We start from the raw sequence: 25,089 nt of genomic DNA on the forward strand, positions 1-25,089 counted from the left end.
ACTTATTGTGGATTTAATTAAAAAACATACATGTAAGATATAATCACGTGATCCAAAACTTGTTTTCTACTAAATAATGCTTATATATCATATCTATAGGGTCTGATCAACAAAAAAAAGTTTAAAATTTTTGAAAATCTAAATAGTCTATTAGGTGGGAGTAAGTACTCTGGGTATGAGAACGGACATGTGAAATTAGGCATTTTCAATGTTTTTTTTTTTTTGCAAATCCAAACATGTAGATATGTTCGGCATGCTGAATTTGCTAAGAATCATCTGTTGGATCATGTATTTTCGATGAAAAATATGCTTTTGAATGCTTGAATATTTATGAAGATTATGAGCCATTGATTTTAAAGCCTTAAAAAAACTTGTTTACGCAGCATAACTGAATGATTCAAGATATGGTCCTTGTAAAACCAAGCATGTAGGTCACATCCGTATGGTCAGATTTAAAAGAAAAGAACAAAAAATTCCACGGTAGTTTTAGTATTCTAGTGACTATGTGTGTGTGTAACTGAGTAGACAGTACATGAACTTAGCCAGGCCAGATCTTAAGATGCAAATTTTTATCTAAATGATAGCAGGTGGTAGGTGGTTCTAGAAATAATCTGGTGTTTGAGTGGGGATTTGAGTTTGTTTGAAGAGCAAATCCACTCTTTTCTATAGGAGCAAATCCACTCTCTGAATTGAACACGAAGTATGACCGAAGAGCAGAAGACATTGTTATAAAGATGAATACTAATGTTTTCACAGTTCATAATTCATTAAGAAAAGCTGCCTAAATTAAGCTCATAGTTCTCCTTTTCTCCTTTGAAAAATACCAAAAACCCCATAAATTGAATTGTGGAAATAGGTAAAATTTCATCTATATTTCATAAGCAACTGCTTTGTTTTGGGAGTTGAACATCTTTCCATTCTACTTTTGTTTCAAAACAAAGGAAAGACAAAAAATTCAGACTTGGTTGGTAAGTGCCCTCCCCACATGGCTAGGAAAATTTATTCTTAGTCCAGTGCCCATACCCTTTTAAGGTGCAGATAAAATAATTCAACATAGAGATGCATCGGACACAATAGCTGGATGGTTGGGCCGGATTATCATAATGGGGTCATAGTTTCGAATTCAACAAGGGTTATTTTTCTCAGCTTGCTTATTGTGGAAAAAACACCGAAGATCAGTTGTAATAGAACCCTGTAAACATACCTAAGCAGAAGAGATGTCTCCAAACCAGGCACTAGTACAGTTCGTATACAATAATATGTGTTAACTGATGCACAATATACGATGGATAAGTACCTAGAGTCCCACGCACAAATGGAGCACATAAGTAGCTTATATTGAATCTATCATCAAATAAACAGGTGAGTATTTGCTTCAGAATAAAGTTCCATTATTTACAGAAAGGAAAAGGGACAAGCCAGATTCCACACTGAAACTCTTTATATGACTCTAAAGGCTTCAAGAAGAACCATAACTAGAATGGTATGACCAGCCTTGAGCTGGTTCTATGATGCATTTTAGAAACTAGATCTGAAAAATTGATTTCACAACCGCACTTACAAGCTACCTTCATAGCAATGTAGCTGCAGAATTGATTTCCAGCATTTTCATATTCAACTCCAAAACTGCATCATCCACAGTCTGCAACATCGCAACCAGAATAAAGATTAAATTCTCACTAAGCACCTGGAAGGCCATAATCCATTAATACAAGTGAAATGATTCACCAACAGCCAAAAACACCAACTTTTGGTGTCTTAGCTGAATCAAATATTTGTGTCAATAACATCTAAGATTTGCAAAAAAGTGAGGCTGTTAAAAAAAGTTGAAACTGTCCGTAATCTCAGAGGTATTTAACTGTCTTGCTATAAGAGATTATGAAAAAAAAAGGCATTACATATCCTAATATGATCTTTTTGAGTAGGCAATATGCCAGTTTACCTCAATAAAACAAAGGACAACTAATGACTTAGATTGACACCGTGTCATAACCATCAAGATCCAGCTCAACTGTATGTCACTATGAGAGAAAAATAGAGACATTTGGCTCATAGCGAACAAGAGACTTTTTTAATGCTATCAGGTTGTTTGCATAATATCTCGAACACAGTTCAAAACTCGGATGAACTCAAAAAACAGGGGGAAGTCAAATTCTTCAACAGCATCTGTTGAAATATTGGTACAACCGGATGCATAACTGCCTGGGTTTCTTCCAATAACAATGTTAGATCCACCAAACTTCTGGATCAATGATACAATTATCTGACTTGTCAGTTTCTGGATGCCCTCAATTTCTACCAATTCACCAGCTTGTTCAGTTCTACTCCACCAGTTCCTAAGAACTGCTCTACGGTCTACGCCCTTCAAAAGATTCTACTGAGACAACACATTTCAAATGAATGCCAAGCCTACCTCTGCTCCACCAATCCCACTGTAAAGAGAAAGAACATTTACCCCTTCTGGAAAAATCTCTTTAAGGACTGAGAGATGGTAACCCAGGGTGTCAGTCTGGAAACTATTTTTCAGTGATGCAAGCTTCTCAGTTAGAGAAAAGAAATGTACATTTGTGTGGGACTTGGGATAGCCTAATATTTGCTCTACTTCTTCGGGCCCTATAAAATTCAATTTGCATGGACCTATCCATACTAGATTCAGAGTGTTACAATGATGAAGTATATCTTTACGCTGTTCATAAGAAGGCATGCCCTGAGAGTCTATCACAATTTTACCAAGTCGCTCACACAATTGAGAAACTTTAGTGTTGGAACTATTGCAACTCAACTTTGTTCTCGTATCCCATGAAGGCCACCATTTCTTGGTGTGGGGTGATGCTTCTTGTATTGTCATTGGTGGCAATGGAAAAATCCTGGATCCGTTACCTGGGAAGATTGTGAACATACCCTTCTTTTCTAGTGTAGGCTGAGAAGTAATGAGAATCAGCAAACTCTAGCTCTGTACCATATAAAAAGTGGGATATTCTTTCCCATCCATCCTGAGGAATATCAACAACATTTCCATAAAAAAAAATATGTTGATCTGGCAATTCCAACTCACGAATTTCTCGACAAAGCTTAGGCTTAGGATGATCTGGCAATTCTGAATGAATTATAGCTTCTACTGTCCCACTGCCCAAGAAGCTCTGTCTGCCATCAACCGGAATGACTTTCCCTAGCTTTCTTTTTCTCTTGTTTCCAAAATCTACAGTTTTGTTAGGAACAAAAGCTGAAGAACTTGAATCCTCATTCACCATTCAAACGGTTTCACCTGCAAGATATTCAGGGTGTCCTGAGCATAGCCACCTATGTCACAGGGATTCGGCTAGCAGGGTGCTGCACCCGCATCGACGCGACGTGGGTGCTGGTGCAGGTGCGGTCAACCCGACCCTGGGTGCAGTCAATGCACCCAGGGTCGTTTTGGTCCAATTTTTCAGACTTAAAAAAAATTGCCAAGAAATTTTTTTTTGCCCTATATGTCACAGGGATTCTCCAACTAGGTGCCGCACCCGATGCGGTCAACCTGACCCTGGGTGCAGTCAACGCACCCAGGGTCATTTATGTCCAACTTTTGGACTATATATATATATATATATATATAATTTTTTTTAGTTTTGCCGCACCCCCGTACCCGGGTTTTTTGGAAGTGCAGCATCCCCGCACCCGCACCCATGTGACATAGATAGCCACCCTATATCATTCTCATTCTGTTAATAATCCTCACTTTTGAAACATGAAAAATCCTGCATAAAATAGTGAAAGGAATGTGTTTTTCATTCATTACATCCTTTCAACACATACAGTGGTAAACCAATAAGCAACACTTTTCTTTTCCATATAAGATACATATTCATCAATATCATGATAGTTGCTACAGATACAACTACAGAGCAATGTCTCCAGAAGACAGCAAATATTGCTAAATCGAAAGGGAGCAAGGTCAAAAAGATCAAAACTACAACTAGCCTAAAGAGGTGTCATGTAAATATGTTCAAAGACAATAACATGTAATTCATTAGTTATAAGCATCTTATACCCACCACCCTGACAGTCTGACTGTCCTATCATTTTCTTAATCTGAGATTACAGATGTATTCTATATAAGTCAGCAGAGAACATGTATTAGGCACTTTAAATGTTTAGACGTGTCTTTCACGCGATAAAAAAATCAACAGCTTATATTGCACTAAAACTTGATGACATAAAAATCAAAGCTCTTGGTAAATTGTTTAGATCCAAAGCATGGATGTTAGTAAACAAGTAATGATAAACACATCTACAGGTTTGGATTCAGCAAAAAACACCTGCAACTGAGTCTTGTAGAAGGGGGTGTCAAACGGCTCCTATGTACTTGTTTCATACATAGGTATCATATTTATTTATCTTCAACCCTTGTTATGCAGCACGTTCTTTGGGACATTTTTGTTTTTCACCCCTTCTTTTGTTGTATCTTTTTTTTTTATTATTATCAAGCTAGGGTTATAGGCAGACCCCTACCTGTTACATCATATGTTGCAATACAATCAAAGATCACTATCTGAAGGATACCAGTCAGGTGGTTTATTCTTCCAAACTTTGTCATACTCAAGGACTCCTAGATTAGCCAAGAAAGCTGGAACATGATTGCACTCTTTCGGAGTCCACACACATTAGCACTGATTTCGGCTTACAAAAAAATCAAAAATATTTGTTTCAATAGCTGGAACACGATTGCCTACCTTCCATCGCTTGGTTGAAAACAAGCACAACATCCTTAGGGGAGGACTCTATAATAAGATCTGATGATTCTACCTTACCCCACAATGACCTCCACCAAATCCATTCTCTGTCACCCAAGTTATGACTCCTAACCACCCACCCAACTCGAAAGTATTGGCCTGAATGATCCCGAACTGTGAAACCAATTCTCCATTTGCCCTTTATTATACTATAAACAGATAACATCACCCACCCTGATGGTGATGGTCTCCACCTGTTGGCAAAAATCCAATTTCATTTAGCTGGGTGCTCTGATCTTCTAAGGATGGGCAGAACAAACTCCCTGGTGCTGTTCAACACTTCCATTACAATCCTTTCACAAGGCATTGATTCCTGGTTAAATAAGATATGATTCCTAACCTCCCAAATTTTCCTAATAACCAGTTGAAACGTTACCATCCCAGCCCCATTGAACGTATTTGTCATTGAATTTCATGTTGCTCCAACTGAAAATAAACAAAGGTACTCTCAAGATGTTCACCAAATCAATAAAGTGGACACTCAAAGAGTTCCACCAAAGCACCAAAAGAGCATATACAAGCCACAAAGTGGGCTCACACAAAACACCCACTAAAGTGGCAAGCACAATGAATAAAAAATATTATTTTATTCATACAAATATGCAAGAAGCATACCATTACAAGGGGAGTCATCCCCCCCTATTTATAATACACAAGAGAGAGTCTCTAAAGAGATGTTGGAGCAGGTTCAACGGCTCCATTTGGAGCTGTTGGGCCTGTGCCAATGTCTATTATGACTAGTCAACATTGTGTTGACTAGTAAAAAAAAAACTAGAAAAAAAAAAGAAATCTTGTTTCTAACCTATATATATATATATATATATATATATATATATATATATATATATATATATATATATATATTGTAATGCCCTAACTCCGCCTGCGTATAACTGTTTAGTTATCCACTGTCGGTCCCAAGCCCGGATAAAGGAGGGTTGCGGTAGGCCTGTGACAGCCAGCATAAAAACTTAGTCATACCCTATGAATATGAACCAATATGAGAATTTCGTTGGGGCGTTCCCCACTGAGCCATACTCTATAGGCCCGGAGGCAATGATAAATGGGCAAGGGTTGCTAGGTCGTCGCCCGGAAGCGAGGCGTCACACCGGCGCCCAGGTGTGGTGTCAAATAGGCAAGGATTCCCTCACTTTCTTGGATGGGTGGGGGTAAAGAAGTTAGTCCAAGACCATAAAATTATGGTTAGCCACTTGGAACATAGGATCTTTAACTGGTAAGTTGGTAGAGTTAGTAGATGTTACGTGTAGGAGAAAGATTGATATTTTATGTTTACAAGAGACCAAATGGGTAGGTGAGAAAGCAAAAGTGATAGAACCTTGGGGATATAAGATTTGGTATACAGGAATAAATAGGAATAGGAATGGAGTATGGATTGTTATGAGTCGTGAGTTTATAAATAATGTAGTTGAGGTCCGTAGGAAGGGTGATAGGATTTTACTTATTAAATTAGTATTAGGTTCGGAGATTATTAATATTATTAGTGTTTATGCACCTCAAGTAGGTTTAGATGATTCCATTAAGCGTCAATTTTGGAAAGATTTAGATGTAGTAGTACAAGGGATATCTTATGGAGAAAGGCTTTTCATCGGCGGTGACCTTAATGGGCATGTAGGCATTAGTAGGGATGGATTTGAGAGTATCCATGGAAGCTATGGTATAGGAGAAAGAAACGAAAGTGGAGAAAGGATTTTAGATTTTGGTTTGTCCTATGATATGATATTAGCAAACACTTGGTTTAGGAAGAGAGAGTCTCACTTAGTAACATTTAAAAGTGGGGATAATACGAGTCAGATAGATTTTTTCCTACTTAGAAAGAGAGATAGTGGTTGTTGCATCGATTGTAAGGTTATATCGGGAGAAAGTGTAGCTACACAACATAGAGTCTTAATGTTAGATCTTAGAATTAGACAATGCCACAAAAGGGACAGACATAGGATAGATCCTAGAATTAAGTGATGGGCACTGAAAGGAGTTAAACAAGGAATGTTTGTAGAGAAGGTAGTTAAGGAAGCTGATTGGTGTCTCGAGGCGGACTCAGAATCAATGTGGATTAAGATAGCGGGTGGCATGAGAAAGGTGGCTAAGGAGGTATTGGGTGAGTCTAAAGGCGGTGCACTGCTAGGTAAGGATACATCGTGGTGGAATGAGGATGTCAAATTAGCTATTAAGGTTAAAAGAGAGTGTTATAGAAATCTAAGTAAGAGTCGGGATAATGAGAATTTGAAGAAGTATATGATAGCAAAGAAGGAAGCTAAAAAAGTAGTTCGGAATGCGAGGGATAAGATATATAAGGAGATTTATGACAAGTTGGATACCAAAGAGGGCGAGAAGGATATTTATAGGCTTGCAAAGATGAGAGATAGGAAATCGAGGGATCTGGGTACGGTTAGATGTATCAAAGATGAAACGCAAAGGCTTTTAGTCAAAGATGAGGAGATTAAGGAGAGATGGAAAAATTATTTTGATAAACTATTTAATGAAAGTCATGCTCAAGATCTTGGAGACTTGTCTATTCTTTTTCATGAGATGAATCGTGACTTCATGCGCAAGATTCAAAAGAAAGAAATTGTAGAGGCTTTGAAGAAAATGAAATCAAGAAGGGCAGTTGGCCCAGATGGTATACCTATTGAGGCTTGGATATGCTTGGGAGAGAAAGGTTTAGAATGGTTGACAAATATTTTTAACAAGATTTGGCGAACAAATAAGATGCCTAATGAGTGGAGGAAGAGTACTTTGGTGCCTCTATATAAGAATAAGGGTGATATACAAGATTGCACAAACTATCGTGGTATAAAACTCATGAGTCATACTATGAAACTTTGGGAGAGGGTGATTGAGTCTAGGTTGAGGAAGATTGTCATGATATCGGAGAATCAATTTGGATTTATGCCTGGAAGATCAACTATGGAAGCTATACATCTTCTTAGACAACTTATTGAGAGAAATAGAGAGAGGAACAAAGATTTGCATATGGTTTTTATTGATTTGGAGAAGGCATACGATAGAGTACCTAGGGACGTTCTCTGGTGGACAATGATGAAGAAAGGTTTTTCTCTCAAGTACATTAGTATAATTAAGGATATGTATGAAGGAGTAGTAACCAATGTCCGCACTTGTGGAGGGGTGACAACCAATTTTCCTATAACGGTTGGGTTACATCAAGGATCTGCTTTAAGCCCTTTCCTATTTGCTATAGTGATGGATGAGCTTACGAGATCAATTCAAGAAAATGTGTTGTGGTGTATGTTGTTTGCTGATGATATTGTTTTGATTGATGAGTCTAGAGCTGGGGTTAATGCTAAGTTAGAATTATGGAGACAGACATTGGAAGCAAGAGGTTTTAAGTTGAGTAAGAGTAAGACAGAATACATGGAATGTCGGTTTAGTAAGCAACGAAGTAGTGATGGGAGTGTAGTGAAGCTTGGTGAGCAAGAAATACTGGTGGATGATTGTTTCAAATATTTGGGATCTATCATTCAAAAGTATGGAGAAATTGATGGAGATGTAAATCATAGGATAAAGGTTGGGTGGATGAAATGGAAAAGTGCGATCGTAGAATGCCATTGCGGTTGAAGGAAAAGTTTTATAGGACGACTATTAGGCCCGCTTTACTATATGGTACGGAATGTTGGGCTGCCAAGAGACATCATATTCAAAAAATGAGTGTAGCTGAGATGCGTATGCTGAGATGGATGTGTGGAAATACAATAAAAGATAAGATTCGGAACGAGGAGATACGTAAGAAGCTAGGCGTTGCACCCATTGAAAATAAGATGAGAGAGAATCATTTACGGTGGTTTGGACATATTCGGCGAAGGCCTAATGATGCTCCAGTTAGAAGGATGGAGAAATGGGAAAATATATTAGTTAAAAGAGGTCGGAGTAGGCCTAGGAAGACATGGATGGAGGTGATAGGAAAGGATATGAATGCTTTGAACCTCACCGAGGACATGGCATTGGATAGAAATGATTGGAGGAGAAGGATTCATGTGGAAGACCCAGAATGATTTTCTTTTTTGGTTCATATCGCCGACCCCAATTGTTTTGGGATGAAGGTGTAGTTGTTGTTGTTGTTGTATATATTGTAATGCCCACTAGGGGCAATTTGGCCTTTTCATCTATTTATAAATAAACATGTACATTAGGGATATTGTTGTATTTTTATTTTTTATTTTTCTCTTTTTTTCTTTTTGTTAATTAAAGGGGTAAAAGGGGATTCCCATAAGAGTCGTCGGGACTCTCCCCAACAGTCACAAATGTGACCGTTGAGGAGCTCCCAATGACTCTTTTGGGAGCTCCCCTTGGCCCCTCTTGTTGTGTATATAAAGGGGACTTCTCCCCTATTCTGTTTAGTGTTTTTTCAAGCATTTCAATAATAGATTCATCATTATTTCAAGTTCTCTCTTCTCTCGTGTGTGTTTGGTGTTTGCCCTTTGTGGCATGTTGTATTTTGTCCATTAGAGATATATGTGATTGTGTCTTCTTGTAGTCACTTTGTGACATTGTTTTTTGGCACTTGTATTTCATTACATGGTATAAGAGCCCCTAGGTATTGGAGCACTCTTGGGTTTTATCACTCGTAATCTATTCCATACTTTTGTGAGTATCCCTTGGCAACTAACCTAGTTTTGTACATTTCAAGAGTTCTATCACTCTTGGTTTTTATCGTATATACCAATCGACAACCTATGGGTTTCTTTCCTAGAGGAATATCTTGGACAATCTAAGTACTCGCCTTTTCTAAAGCATCTAATTTTACCCTCATGGCTTCTACCCATTCTCTCTGCTTCAACATAGTTTGAGGGTTCTATATAGGAATGCATCAATGCAATGTAAGCTTGATACTTGGGTGAAAAGGACTCATAGGACACAAATTTCCCAAAAGGTTTTGATATTCTAGATGACCTTCAAGTTTGTATTTCATTATATTTTTTAAAGGCACAAGGATGTTTAGAACTACTATGCCTGGAATATTGAATACAGTTTTGATCTCGAGGTTGTTTTGTACTTATCTCAATATCATGAGATTCATCCTTATCGAGATCAGCATCACAATCACCAAACTTTGGAATGAGATCCAACATGAAAGAATACTCAGTTATTTCTTTAGATTTTCAAATTCAAAAAAAATCTCGTTTTCTAAGAAAGACATTTATTTTTCTAAGAAAGACACATTACTTTTAACATCAAAGCATCTATAGCCTTTTTGGTTATTTGCATATCCCAAAAAAACACGAGGGAAAAGTTTATCATTTTTATCAGCGAAAACACAACATTTGCACCCAAAGACTCCTAATCGAGAATAATCAGGAGTAAGTTTAAAAAGTTTTTCAGCAACTAATATGTTTTTTAAAATTAGAGTAAACTGCAGTTAATGTGGCTTCGGTCCAAAATTCTTTAGGTACTTGATTTGAAATAAACAAAGTTCTTGTGGATTTTATGATGTGCCTATGTTTTCTTTCGGCCAAGCTGCTTTGTTGTGGTGTACAAGGACAATATTTTTTTTATGAGTAATATCATTTGCTTCTAGGTAATCTTCAAAATCTTTTGATAAAAATTCTCGCTCTGAATCAGTGCGAAAGATAGACATTTTTGAAATTTGTTTTTGACCAAATTGTAAAATATTTGAAAACATGAAAAAACTTTAGATTTGTGTTTTAAAAAATAAATCCACGTGTCTAGTAAAATCATCAACAAAGATTACATAATATGTAAACTCACCCTTAGATACAAGGGGTGATGGACCCCAAACATTCAAATATACTAACTCAAGCAGTCGTGTAGAGACAAAAGTTCTTTCCTTGAAAGGCAACCTTTTCATTTTGCCAAGCATACAATCCTCACATGTAAAATTTTCAAGATTACAAAGTTCTTTTATATTTGGAAAGTGCTGGATTTTGGATACATTAGGATGGTCAAATCTTTTATGCCATAGATTTAAATCTAGTTTTTGAACATTACAAGAAAAACGGTTCTTAGGTATTTTCAAAAAATCAATGCAGTATAAACCTCCTTCTCTATGGCCGTCTTCAATCAACTTCCCTGACCTGCACTTGACAACCAATAGAAGAAAATAAAACATTATACCCATGGTCAGATAATTGAGAGACAAATAAAAGATTTAGGTTTAATTTGAGAATATATCTAATTTTTTTAACAAAAAAAAGTTTTAAAATATTTTTAAAATTTTTTGTTCTTTTTATCTCAAGAGATGTCTCATCAGCAGTAAAAACATTTGACCCACTTGAGCTACGACATTCAGACAAAATATCACCATTTTGTGTAATATGAAATGAGAAACCTGAGTCAAGAAGCCAAAGAGATTTACCGGGATCAGAGATGCCAACAGAAGAGACCGCAACTCTGGTTGATGAAGCTCCTTTAAGTAAAGGTTGAAGAGCTTCTACAAGTTGAGTCACTCCCAATGTTTGATTCTTGTGTAGCTTTGAACTCACTTGATTCTTGTGTAACTGAGGCTACTTTCTTCTCATAGGGTCTCCTTAATTTAGGACAATACGTCTTGACATGTCTCGGTTCTCAACAATAATAGCAAATAATTTTTTCTTCTCAAACTCATTGCCTTGTTTTTTATAGTGATCGTTTGGTCTCCCATAATGTGATGGTTTGTAATCATGAACATGGTTTTCCGACCTAGATACAGCTAGGATGGAGTCATCATCTTTAGATGGCTTCTTTTTTAGTATATTTTCTACCATACTTAGCTCTTCAATGGTATCTTCAATAGAGGAGACTTTCCCTCTATGAAGAAGAGTCGATTTAGTATACTTAAACTCCGATCTTAGACTATTTAATAAATTGATAGAAATGCTCCACATCAATTTGTCTTTGGTAGAGTTTTATGTCTTCTGGACAATGCCATCTAAGCTCAAGAAGAGTCAACTCGTTCCAAATATCGGATAACTCACTAAAGTATTTTCTAATATTTTTTTCTCCTTGAGTCATAGTACGTATTTTGTATTGTAGATTGCATATGTGTGCACCGTCGTCACATCTCACCATCACTTTCAACACATCTATCACCACCTAAATGATTTATATATATAGGGTCAGACTCATCGAGTCTGATAGGTATAATAACATCGCATGTTTGTACAGGTCTAAGAATAGACACAATCTCATATTCATTCAGAACATATGTATCACATCATATTAAGCATAATACATCAATTTGCAAAATAAACAAGTAACCATGATATACAATCATCAATTGTGCCAAGAACCAAACTTTCTTTAAGATTCCGAGAACTTGACTTAGATTTTAAATAAGTCATTAAGATTGTTTATTTTAATTGATATATTAGAACAGTTACATTTTGATTTAGAGTTAGACAATATATTTGCTTAAGTGAATAGTTTGAAATATGGTTGGTGGACTATATGATATCGTGTATCTATCAGTTTCAGATTCTTTTAGTTAGAACCAAATTACAAGTAGACATGGACCCAGATCCAAAATGGGGTTAGAGTTAAGTCCAATGTTGTGTTCAATTACCTGTAACCCGCCCAAGATTTCTAACCAAAAATCAAAATAATTATTTTCGTTGTATTTTGGTTATTGACGAAAAAGTGCTTATCTTTGGTAGCCTCTTCCATAAACTTGGTTCTATTGAGCTATTAAACACTAGCGTTTGTGTATAAGCTGACCCTCTATGACTTAGTTTTGTTTGAGCAATGCCATAGATTAGGTTTTTATTCTTGGTTATCTCTTTCTCGAACTAGGTTCTATGAGACTATTAAACGCTAACGCTTACACACAAGTTGACCCTCTAGAACTTAGTTCAGTAGAGCAATGCCATAGATAGGTTCTTGTTATTGTTCATCGCTTTCTCGAACTTAGTTCTATTGAGCTATTAAACGCTAGCACTTGCACACAAGTTGACCCTTTAAAGCTTAGTCCGGTTAGGGTAATGTCATAGATAAGGCCTCACATTAATTGCTTTAAAAAAATGACTAAATTTTTTAGGTTAAAATTTTTGGGCGTTATAGTTTCCGTACATGTTTTGGAAGGTTTTCTTAAATAAGAATTTTTCAATGAAAAGTTGAGATATATGTGTCTTTTAATTACTTATTTTAGTTGTAATAAATGTAATCATATATTTTATAAAAGAATTTATTAATCCTTACTATTTATCATAATATTAGTAAAAAAAAATGAAGTTTATGTAAACTTATAATATTTTTTATTTGTATTGTCGACATTTGCATTTTTCCTCCACACATACACATATATACGAAAGGGGGTATCATCGGACCCCCATTTCGTCAAATGAAAGTTGGACGCATGGCCTTGTGTTGCACGTCCTTTTTTTTTAAATGAGTTTTAGCATAGTTTTGAACAACTGGTAAATGCCATTTTTTGACCGCCGGTAATGACCTTTTTGTGAGCATTTTTTTTGCCCATTGATCGCACATGTCATCAGTGATGCACAAGTGTTCGAAAATCATACGACACTAGTCACTTTAAGTGTCTGATGATACACCCTACTCCACACACACACACACACACACACACACACACACACACACATATATATATATATCGTTTTTTCTTCCTTAGCAGTGGTCAAAAACTGCCACTAAAGACCGTTTTTGAAAAAAAGGGATACACGGCACACAACTGCGCATCCAAGACGATACACTCTTTTGTATATATATATATATATATATATATATATATATATATATATATATATATATATATATATATATATATATATATCCTATTTCACATGAACTTTAGAAAGTCACAGTTCCCATTTCAGTTTTTTAGTACGTTTCTCGTTTTTGTTTCCCTTCCTAGCAACCTTGGACCATACTCAGTCAATACAGCATTCCCTTGAATTATGATTTTTTTTTCTTTTTTCCTTCACAGAGAAGTTTTGAGAAATTTTGGAATTAGATGAAATTAGATTTTGGGAACTTATAAAATCTTAAAATTCATGATCTTCATAAGATTCTCACAGACATACTATGGTCCACAATTCTAAACAAACCCAATCCCCACTTCTTGGATGCAGAAAAGGGATTGTTTACTTATTTAGGACGGACATTGTAACGCCCCAAGATTTCTAACCCTTTTTTAAACACGCAAAAATTAAAAAATTTCTCTTCTTATTAAAATCAACAGCAAAAACATCTTCTACTAGGGTTCAAAACCTCAAGCGGGTTACGTTCTAAATAGCAATAACAAGACTGGATTCAAATAGTAACGTGTATCTAAATTCAACTCTCGAGAAAGAAAAATGATTGACTCTCGACACCGCCGCAGCATCCTGCATCCATTCCAGTAATCTATTTCATACCTGTGTTTTTGTAGGGGTATGAACAACCCACATGCATGCATAGATGCATACATGAACCATATTTTTTTTCATAGGAGAACTGATTACTCAATTTTGAACATGACAAATTCTTTTTTGTTGTTTTAGTCTAAGGTTAAATCATATCAGATCTTGTAAACCTTATTTAGATCTTTGAGATGTGTTTGAAATTAGAAGATCTGATCGGACTTATTCGAGTCATGCAACTCATACTAAATTGGTTTGGATTCAATATTTTGGTTTAAACCTGATATGTAAAAACAGTTTGAATGAGGCTCAGACATGCTTATTGTGATTGGATTATAATCATGGCAAGTTTACTTAGATTTGTTTTGATGATTCAATTTGGATGAGCCTTAATAGATTGCTTGAGGTTGTATAAACTGGATCAGGTACAATCAAATCACATTGGATTTGAATAGACCTAATTGAGACAGTTTGATCCAGTTAAACCAGCTTGGTCAAGTTAGACCAGATATAATCTAGTATTTAAATATTACATCTTCTTGGCTTAAACTAGATGAACCAAAATACATGTCAATATCTCTTAACCATACATATTGGTTAGTTTAAATCAATGATAATTAAACTTGATTATATTGGTTAGCTCAAGTCAATGATAATTAATCTTGACTGAATGGGTTAGACCTCATATGTTTGTCCATGTGAATTGAAAACTGAAAATTTGGCTCAAACTCATGCAATATATTTTAGGATCTAGGTTGAAGATAAATCCGGATAAACATAATAGAATTATGAAATGTTTTACTTTTCTATGTGCTTTTGATAGCTTTGGTCCAAATTTTATATTGGATCAAAAGAATATTATATTGGATATGGATTCATATTGATAGGCTAAGATCCAGGATTGCTTTATGTTTTGTTGACACTGAATGCTTTGTTGGATATGCTTTATTGGTATTTCATGCTTAGATCTTATTGATACATTAATTCAGTTTAGTCCAAATTTTTATGGTGGATCTGGATAAGGTAAAACTAGATAAGTTTTGAGCCTAAGCATGTAAAAATTATGATTTAGACTATAATCAAATCATATTAACTCATAATTAAGCATATGAATGAACTTGATATACAATTAGTACAGATCCACATAATTGCTTAACGTTGTGCTTGTATCGAGCCTATTTTGAATGTCTTGATGATAATATCTCAAATTGATGTGGATATGTAAAATTCATAATATCATAATGAAATTAAAAAATTATCTTGAAGGTTATGAATGGTTCATGATTTGTTATAGAATTATGTGATGTGTCTAAATAGTTGGGTGTTGGATATTTTTGGATCCACATATAAAATGGATTTAGATTATAGTAAAATCCTATATAACCCATAGTTTTGCTTGTGTTATCTAGCCTTGCATGAAAATCAAATTTTAACTTGATGATGACATCTTAAGTGAATTTTATGACCCATATGAATCTATTGGAATGAGTAGGCTAATAACATGGATTTGGACTATAGTCAAATCATGTATGACCCATAATCGAATGCATAACCAAGTGGATATTTTTTATATTGAGTAAAGACATAAATTTGGTGTGCCCCATTCTCCACTCTTTTCATTTTTTCTCATAAGTGATCATAGTGTGAGGAGATAGGAACCTTCCTTAGTTTTGTTAGTATCCATCTTTGAGCTCTCATTAGCTGAGCTGGCATTGCTAGGCCGAGTTGGCACCAGAGTCGACCCCTGACGAGATTCTGTCACCGGAATCACCATTGTCAGCACTTGCACCTCAATATCAATGGACTCAACGTCCAAGTAACCTTTATCCTTTACTGCATTTTCATCGATGTCATTCTCTGGATCCACCACCTCCATCATGTCCTCTCCAAGGACTTCAAACAGATTATTATGGACTTGTGTGGTTTGAGTTTTCTGTCTCCAAACTTTTTTTTGTTTCACTTTCTTCCAGCCATCTTCACTATCCTTTGAAGGTTGTACATGAAAGAATCTGAATAGGGCTTCAAGATAATGCGCCTTCAAGCTTTGGAGAATAGCCTTCAATCTGAAAATACAAAATAAAGAGAAGAGAGGAGAGGGGGAGAGGAGGAGGATGCCAAATGGAAAGTAGGGCACGTTAAAAGTATCGTGACCCTCTCTTAATAAGATATATATAGGATCTAACACTACTGAACAAAATACATGAAAAATATACAGGATTACAAGTATGCCACCGCCCAAGCATGGGGAAAGCATACGCTCGGATATGGATCCAATATCGGATCCATATCCGATACAAATACAATTCTAACATCCCCCCTCAAGTTGTGCATGAGTTTTCATCATGCCCAACTTGTTCTTCAAATGCCAAAACTGTGATCCAGTGAGTCCTTTGGTGAAAAGATCAGCAACTTGTTCAGAAGTATGTATATATGCAGGGGAGATTTCCTCATCTTCTATTTTCTGACGAATGAAATGTTGATCAATCTCAATGTGCTTGGTACGACTGTGAAGTATGGGATTGAATGAAATTTTAATGGCACTTTGATTGTCAACCAGCATGGAAGATTGAGCAATAGAAAGAGATAATTCCCCAAGGAGGTGACGAAGCCAAGTAGCATCGGCAGTGCCAGCAGCCATGGCCCTATATTCAGCTTCTGTGCTGGATTTTGCAATGGCGTGTTGTCTGCGACTACTCCAACAGACAAGATTAGAATTGAGAAAGACACAATAGCCAGAAACAGATCGGCGTTCATCAAGATCGCTTCCCCAATCAGCATCAGTGTAAGTAGAGATAATATGACCATCCACAGTAGGAGACATGCGTTTATAAGTAAGTCCATCGCCAATAGTCCCCTTGAGATAACGTAAGATACGCTTGACAGCTTCCATATGAGTGTCTGTGGGAGCATGCATAAACTGGGAAACTTGATTGACAGCATATACAATGTCGGGCCGAGTGAATGTCAAATATTGAAGTTTCCCAACAATACTGCGGTAAAGGGTTGGAACAGGATATGCAGGACTGCCATCTGAAACGTTCAACTTTGCATGCAAAACGCTGGGCGTGCTAATGGGCTTACAATCAGACATACCAGAGGATGTGAGAATATCAAGGGCATACTTGTGTTGAGAAAGAGTGAGGGAATCCTCAGTCCTGTCTAATTCAACACCCAAAAAATATCTGAGGTCCCCGAGATCTTTCATTTTGAAGTGTTGTTCTAACACTTCTTTGATTTGGACGATATGAGAGGAAGTATTTCCCGTGAGAACAATGTCATCCACATATATCAATAACCAAGTAGTGATCCCTCCTTTGTGATAGATAAAAAGAGAATGATCAAGAGCACTCTTCTGAAAACCAGCTTCTTGAATGTGAAGGGAGAACCTTTCAAACCATGAACGAGAAGCATGTTTTAACCCATATAATGACTTGTGCAACTTGCATACCCATAGATTAGAATCATTAGTAGCATATCCTGGTGGTTGTTCCATGTAGACGTCCTCTTTGAGGAAACCATGAAGAAAAGCATTTTTGACATCAAGTTGATGTAATGACCATCCAAAAGTAACAGCAAGAGAGAGAATAACTCGAATGGTACTCATCTTAACAACAGGGCTGAAAGTCTCATCATAATCTTCCCCATGTTGTTGAGTGAAACCTCTAGCCACAAGACGAGCTTTATACCTATCAATACTGCCATCTGGTTTATATTTGATTTTATAAAACCATTTAGACCCAACAACATTCTTATCCCTTGGCCGTGGAACGACTTCCCATGTTTGACATTCATTCAAGGCTTCCATTTCTTCATTCATGGCTTCAATCCAACGGGAATTTTGAGAGGCCTGAGAATAACACTTTGGTTCAGTCTGTTTATGCAAACTGGTCATAAAAAGCTGAAAATCCAAAGTGAAAGTGTTATAGCTTATCCATCTATCCACGGGATGTCTCGCTCGAGTGGACCTTCGTGGATGAGAAGGAACAATGACAGAATCAGTAGTAGAGGCAGGAGTGCGACGAGAATAAACCAAGCCAGAAAATCTGTCTAAAGGAGGATCAGCCATCTGAGTATCAGACATGTCTGCTTCAATGTGAGTACTATCCAACTGGGCATCAGACATTTCTGCTTCAATGTGAGTACTGTCAGAAGGGGCTGGAAAAGTGGTCGGTTGAATCCCATCGCCTAAGATATTAGCACATAACCATGGATCATATAGTCTGGACGCTGAATCATGAATAGCCTTGGAAGAAGTGTGAAACTGCAATCTGAGTTCATCAAAAACAACATTTCTTGAAATATGTATACGGCCTGTTAGGGGATTATAGCACCTATAGCCTCGATAATGGTCTGCATAGCCCACAAACTGACACATTATAGCCCGAGCCTGAAGTTTGTTCCGGAGGCTGGAATCAACATGAACATAGCAAATGCATCCAAAAACCCGAAGCTCATCATACTTAGGATGCTCATGATTCAAAAGAAAGAAAGGAGATTTTCCTGCGAGAAGAGCTAAAGGCAATCGATTTATAACATAAACGGCCCTGTGAAATGAATCAGTCCATAGAGTCATAGGGAGATCAGTGTCATGGAGCATGCTTAAGGCAGTCTCTACAATGTGTCGGTGCTTGCGTTCTGCAATGCCATTTTGCTGTGGTGTGTGTGGACAAGATATCTGTCTAGTGATGCCATGATTTAGCAAGTATTCAGTAAATTCAGATGATAAATATTCACCACCACCATCACATTGAAAATGCACTATGTTGGATGAAAATTTATTTTGGATGAGGGCATGAAATTGGCTAAACAAGCGGAACACTTCAGATTTGTGTTTTATGAAGTGTATCCATGTATAGCGAGAAAAAGAATCAACAAAAATGACATAGTATCTACTGCCAGAAGGAGATGAGACAGGAGCTGGTCCCCAAACATCAGAGTAAATCGTTTCAAACAATTTAGAAGCTCTTTTATTGATGGAATTAAAATGAAGGGCATGACTCTTACAAAGTTGACAGCTTGAGCACATGCCTGACTCACTAACAGGTCTCAGACTGGATTTGTGCAACAATCCATTATTAACAAGGCTAGAAATAAAAGAATGACTACAATGGCCTAATCGATTATGCCAAATGAACGGCATATCAATTTGAGTCAAATTGACTTCATTCGGACTGATAGGAAAAGAAACAGATGAACTGGACTTGGACACTGGAGGAGCTTCTTTGAGGACGTACATGTTGCCTTCACGAATTCCTTCAGTGAATATCGTCTTGGTGAGAGGATCCTTGACAAAAACAGAGGAAGGATTGAATTCAACTGATGTGGAAGAGTCATCAATGAGTTTAGATACTGAAATAATGTTTTTCTTGACATTAGGGACGACTAAAACATTGTGTAAAGGAAGAGAAGTATGCGGCAAAGAAACATATGCATTACCAATGTGAGTAATTTTGTGGTGAGTGCCATCACCTGTAACTACAGAACCTTTTGCTAAATATGGAGATGCACTAGAGAGTTTACCTGCATCATCAGTCACATGGGCGGCAGCACCAGAATCCACATACCAGACACCATCATCATTTTGCTTGAGATTTAGATTAGAAATAGCTGTCATTAAGAGTTGTTGTGCATCGGGCGTGAATGAGGAGGAAGACGCTCTAGAAATGATAGAGGGGGTTGGCCTGTGATCACGTCGACCTCCCTTAGCTTTGTTCTGAGGATTGTGCCAACATTCAGATTTAACATGTCCTCTCTTGTTGCAATAGAAACATGTAGGGATACGCTTTGGCATGTTAACAAGAGTGCTGCCCTGAGGAGTAGGAAGAATACCCTTTCCTTGTCCGGATGTATGAGCCCAAGTATGTGCACGCTGTCCTGACACACCATGTGTAGAAGTAACTAAAATACTGGGCGAAGTAGAAATGGAAGCATCATGCCTGTGAACTCTACTAGCCTCATGCTGGATCAATTTTGCCTTTAAGTCTTCAAAAGAGGGTAAGACAGGGAGAACCTCCAGAGCAGTGCAAAATATATCAAACTCTGAGCCTAGACCACTAAGAGCCTGCTGAACTTTATCCTTGTCTGAAATAGGATGGCCAATAACAGCAAGTTGATTGCTTACATTTTTAATCTCATAGAGATACTCAAGTACAGATCTGGAGCCTCTATTTATGCTTTGAAATTGACGCTTCAATTGAAGATATCTAGCTTCTGAAACTTGAGAGTATGTATTTGCAAGCGTATTCCATAGTTGAAAAGCTGAGATATCATCATCTATACCTGCAAGCACTTCTTCAGAGAGGGTAGAAGTAATATAAGCAACTAAAGCCTGATCATGTGCCATCCATACGGCATATGCTGGATTAGGGATATTATCTGTAGCAGTCACCGAACTAGTAGCATCCTTTGTTTCACCCAAAATCAATTCAGGCGGGGCTGGAGTAGAGCCATCAATATGACCATATAGACAATGGCTCTTAATGAAAGGGACTATCTGACGTTTCCACGTCAAATAGTTGGAATGGGTTAACTTTTGGGAGATGAGTTGGGAGAGAAAACTCGAAGAGAGGGTGGACATGATTATGCTGATATAATATTTGTGTTTCCAAAGATACTCGGCTGAAGGATCAGGCACTCGGCTGAAGGATCAGGATCAGGCACTCGGCTGAAGAATGAAGATCAAACTCAGCAGATCGTGGCCTGGTTGACAGGCGTGATGAAGAAGGCAGACGTAACTCAGCAGTTCGTCGATCGTGGCTGGAGAAACAGGCGTTGATCGTGGGTTGCTCTGATACCATGAAAGAATCTGAATAGGGCTTCAAGATAGTGCGCCTTCAAGCTTTGGAGAATAGCCTTCAATCTGAAAATACAAAATAAAGAGAAGAGAGGAGAGGGGGAGAGGAGGAGGATGCCAAATGGAAAGTAGGGCACGTTAAAAGTATCGTGACCCTCTCTTAATAAGATATATATAGGATCTAACACTACTGAACAAAATACATGAAAAATATACAGGATTACAAGTATGCCACCGCCCAAGCATGGGGAAAGCATACGCTCGGATATGGATCCAATATCGGATCCATATCCGATACAAATACAATTCTAACAGTACATCTGGCTCCTGTCTTCTCAAACATCTACTATCAGCATGATATGATGAGTCACATCTAGAACAAAAAGAGATTCTCGATTCACACTCCACCATTTGCTTAATAAATTTATTAGCACCAATCATAATATTTATCTCCTTCATTGAATGATGATTAACTGGAAGTTCGATGCAAATATGTCCACAATGCATTCTCCCAAGCTTCTTTGTGCAAGCGTCAAACTCTAGTAACTTACCTCCCATATGTTCAGATGCACCCCAGAACAACTCTTCTTTCCATAGTTCTAGTGAAAGATTAGGAAGACGAAATCATAGAGGAATGGTGCAAATCCGATCAAGCTTCCACTCCATCCCCGGCTTCCATTGATGAGCAATCAAAGTATAGCCAGCAAGTTTCCATGCCCCTTTTCTCACGATCATTCCCATATCCTCTTCTCTCGAGACTCTGATCACAAATAAGCCATCTAGACCTGACCTGAACTGCAAATCTTTAATACTTGCCCACATCCTACTAAGATTCTCAAAACTGAATTTGAAATCAATATTCTTCTTCTCCTCCTCCCCTGCAAAGCCCACGATTAGAGTACAGGCTATATCACCTGGGTACGGGTGCGGGTACAGAGGGTACACACGGCAATTCCAAAAATTGTGGGTACGGGGACATGATATATATATATATATATATATCACAAATACAAAAATAAACTGAATATAATCTAAATATATATTCTATATCTAAAATATATATTATATGCTGAAAATATAAAGTTATAAATTGAAAATATAGTTATAAATTATAAATTGAATACAAACTTGTATGTACGGAGGGTAAAATAGTGTCCAGGTGTCTAGGACACGCACGAGGGCAAAAATTGAGTGTCCATGTGACAGAGTACAAGAGAATGACTTCATTCATTCATCGTGACTCGTGTCAAGAATGTAGTATTGAGAGATAACATTTGTTGGGTCTGGGTATTGGATCCAGATCCAATATCCAGATCCAATATCCAGACCCAATCTGAAAAGTCCTGTAATGTCATGACTTTCTGTTTTCCTTTTATTCTTCTTTCCCATAATGCCCTTCATAGATTACTTTTTGTTTTGTATTAGTTATGGCAGATACGGAAGTCTGAAAATTTGTAACTTATATTCAATATATATATCAAGGATCCCCTCTCCCGATTTCCCTATTGGGAATCGTTTGACAGCAGAAACAACACCCCTAACACATCGTCTCTCCTTTTTCCTTGTGATTGTTTTGGGCACCCATGGATACCAAATCTAACATGGTATCAGAGCAGGAGGTCGACTGATCACATCGATTAAGGTACGCCCTAAGAGATCTTGAGATTATCATCCTCTTATTTGCCTCTTTTTAAGTTTACCCATTTCCTGTTCCTTCTCTTCTTTACTAAATCCTTCTATCAGCCTTTAATTAGGTTGTTTCAAATCTTTCTAGTGCTGTTCTCAATTTGCTATGGTGCTGTTAATATCTGATGTCACAAAAAAAAAGTCTCCTAAAGTGAATATCAGTTTTCAGCAAATGGCCTGTTTAACGTCAAATTATAAATCTGTTTCCTTTTCTTAATCCTTTTGCCTTGACGTCATATTTTCTTTTGATTATCTGGTATGTGTGAAATCTGAAATTTGTCTCATGCAGTTGCTTAAATCATTTTCCCTTTCCTTTTATCCCCATATTCAGATTGCAGAAAATTTATTTTTTGGGTTTCTTCACCAGCACATCACCTCTTTTAATTGTGCATTGAGACTTTGTTTCATATCAGCAGACTCTACTTCGTGCTGTCTGCAGTGAAATACCAACCAAAAATAAGGTCTCTTAAATTTCGAGCCTTTTAGTTTTGATATTGACGTGACTGATTGAACATCCTTGTTTATTTCACATTCTCCATTATTCTAATTGCCTTTCTTATTCATGGAATCAAATCCTCAACCATCCTTATCTTCTACCTTTTTGCCCCAATTGGTTTTTGAAAAATTGAACTCCAATTTTCTAACTTGGAAGAGAAAATAGCTCCTTTTATAAGGAGTCAAGATCTCTCTCGCATCTTAATGGGTCCATCGTTCCTCCACCAGAGTATCTTATCAAAGAGGAAAAGGATGACAAAGGGGTTGTAGGTTCTTTTATTCACGTAGAAATCCAGATTTTATTTCATGAATGAAAAGGGATTGCACCACCTTGTAGCAAGAGGATCTTATTGGAGTGCATGATGATTGCACTACTCTTCTAACTCTGGACTAAATTAGTCCAAACATATTCTCGAGTAGTGTTTTTTAAGGAGTTTCAAAATATGAAGAAATATTTCATGTCTATCATGGAATATCTTAAAAAGATAAAAAACATCATTGATCAGTTTGTTATGGGTTTCTTTTATAACCCGAAGAAACTGCACCCAGCACTAAGAGTTATGGATTTTTTTTATAACCCGAAGAAACCACACTAGGACCCCTGCCCACAGGGCCTATGTTACGCATTGGCTTACACAAAGGGGCGAGACCCATGGGAATCAAACCGTCTGGTAGCCAAGGCCCCACCCCACTATGCCAACCCCCTTGGGGCTAGTTTGTTATGGTTGGTTATGAAGTATCAAATAAGGATATGGTCCAGCCAGTGTTGTGAAAAGCGTTGAGGCGTAGCGAGGTGCTCCACCAAAAACCGAGGCGAGAAGTAAGCCTCGAGGCATAAAGCGTAAGCTTCAAAAAAAATTATAAAAAAATATCTAAAAATACAAATAAATAAAAAAATGCTTTATTGATGAAATAACAACCTATAAGAAATAGAAAATCTCAAATAAGTACTAAAAAATATGAGATTAACATATAAAAGTAACTAAAAACTTATTATATAACTGGAAAATATATGAGATTAACCAAAAAAAGTTAAAATATACTAAGAAACCTAAGTCGCAGGGACTCGGCAAAGAAGGTGTCGCACTCGCGTCGATGCGGGTGCGGTCAACACGACCCTGGGTGCGGTCAACGCACCCATAGTCATTTTCGTCCACGTTTCGGACGTTAAAAAAAACGCTGAAAAAGAGGATTAGGGCAAAAGAAAATTTTCCTTAATCTCTCATCTTCCGCGCAGCTCAGCTCGAGCTCTCTCCTCCCGACGCCACCTCCTAGGCTCCTCCTCTCCCTCGTCGCAAGTACGTACCCTCTGGCTCTCTCTCGCTCTCTTCTTGTGTCGGCAATGGAGGGGCTGAGCCCCCCCCCCCCCCCCCCCCGCTCCCTCTTGCTCTCTTGTTGGGTCGGCAGGGGAGGTGTTGAGCCCCCCCCCCCCCTGTGCCCTCTCGCTCTCTTGTTGGGTCGGCAGGGGAGGGGTCGACCCCCCCCCTGCTCCATCTGATTTTGGTAGGGGAGGAGCTCGACCCCTCCCAGTTTTCGGCAGGGGAGGGGTCGAGCCCCCCCTCTCGCTCTCTTGTTGGGTCGGCAAGGGAGGGGCCGAGCCCCCCCTCCCCTCTCGCTCTCTTGTTGGGTCGGCAAGGGAGGGGCCGAGCCCCCCCCCCCCCCCTCTCGCTCTCTTATTGGGTCCGCAGGGGAGGGGCCGAGCCCCTCCCCCCCTGCTCCCTCTGTTTTAGGCAGGGGAGGGGTCAAGTCCCCCCTCTTGCTCTCTTGTTGGATCGGTAGGGGAGGGGTTGAGCCCCCCCCCTACTCCCTCTGTTTTCGGCAGGGGAGGGGGTCGAACCCCGTCCTTGCTCCCTCTTATTTCAGGGGAGGGGCTAAGTCCCTCCCTGTTTTTGGCAGAGAAGGGGCAGATCCACCCTCCTTGCTCCTAATTTTATTATATATATATATATATTTATATTTATATCAAGAAAATGACTGTATAATTGATTTAAAATTTTGAATGTATTTTTTTTTG

The 25,089-nt window shown here is 37.9% G+C and overlaps 2 protein-coding genes across 5 annotated transcripts in view; both read right to left on the reverse strand.

Moving 5' to 3' along the window:
- Positions 1 to 1,316: 1,316 nt before the first annotated feature.
- Positions 1,317 to 25,089, reverse strand: part of LOC149839534 (putative inactive DNA (cytosine-5)-methyltransferase DRM3) — a 50,356-nt gene continuing 26,583 nt past the window's right edge. For all 4 annotated transcript variants that reach the window (XM_090002608.1, XM_090002605.1, XM_090002606.1 and 1 more), the window contains one exon: positions 1,317 to 1,642. In XM_090002608.1, coding sequence (XP_089858734.1) covers positions 1,571 to 1,642 — 72 coding nt within the window. In that variant the 3' untranslated portion in view covers positions 1,317 to 1,570. The remainder of the gene's footprint in view (positions 1,643 to 25,089) is intronic.
- LOC149839535 (putative inactive DNA (cytosine-5)-methyltransferase DRM3) lies at positions 2,081 to 3,251 on the reverse strand. The gene is given in 4 exon segments (XM_090005286.1): positions 2,081 to 2,356; positions 2,358 to 2,413; positions 2,416 to 2,879; positions 2,881 to 3,251. Coding segments are annotated over 4 exon segments (1,167 nt in total).

This window comes from Nuphar pumila, chromosome 4 (assembly GCF_984573655.1).
Source record: "Nuphar pumila chromosome 4, dmNupPumi1.hap1.1, whole genome shotgun sequence".
Taxonomy (NCBI): domain Eukaryota; kingdom Viridiplantae; phylum Streptophyta; class Magnoliopsida; order Nymphaeales; family Nymphaeaceae; genus Nuphar; species Nuphar pumila.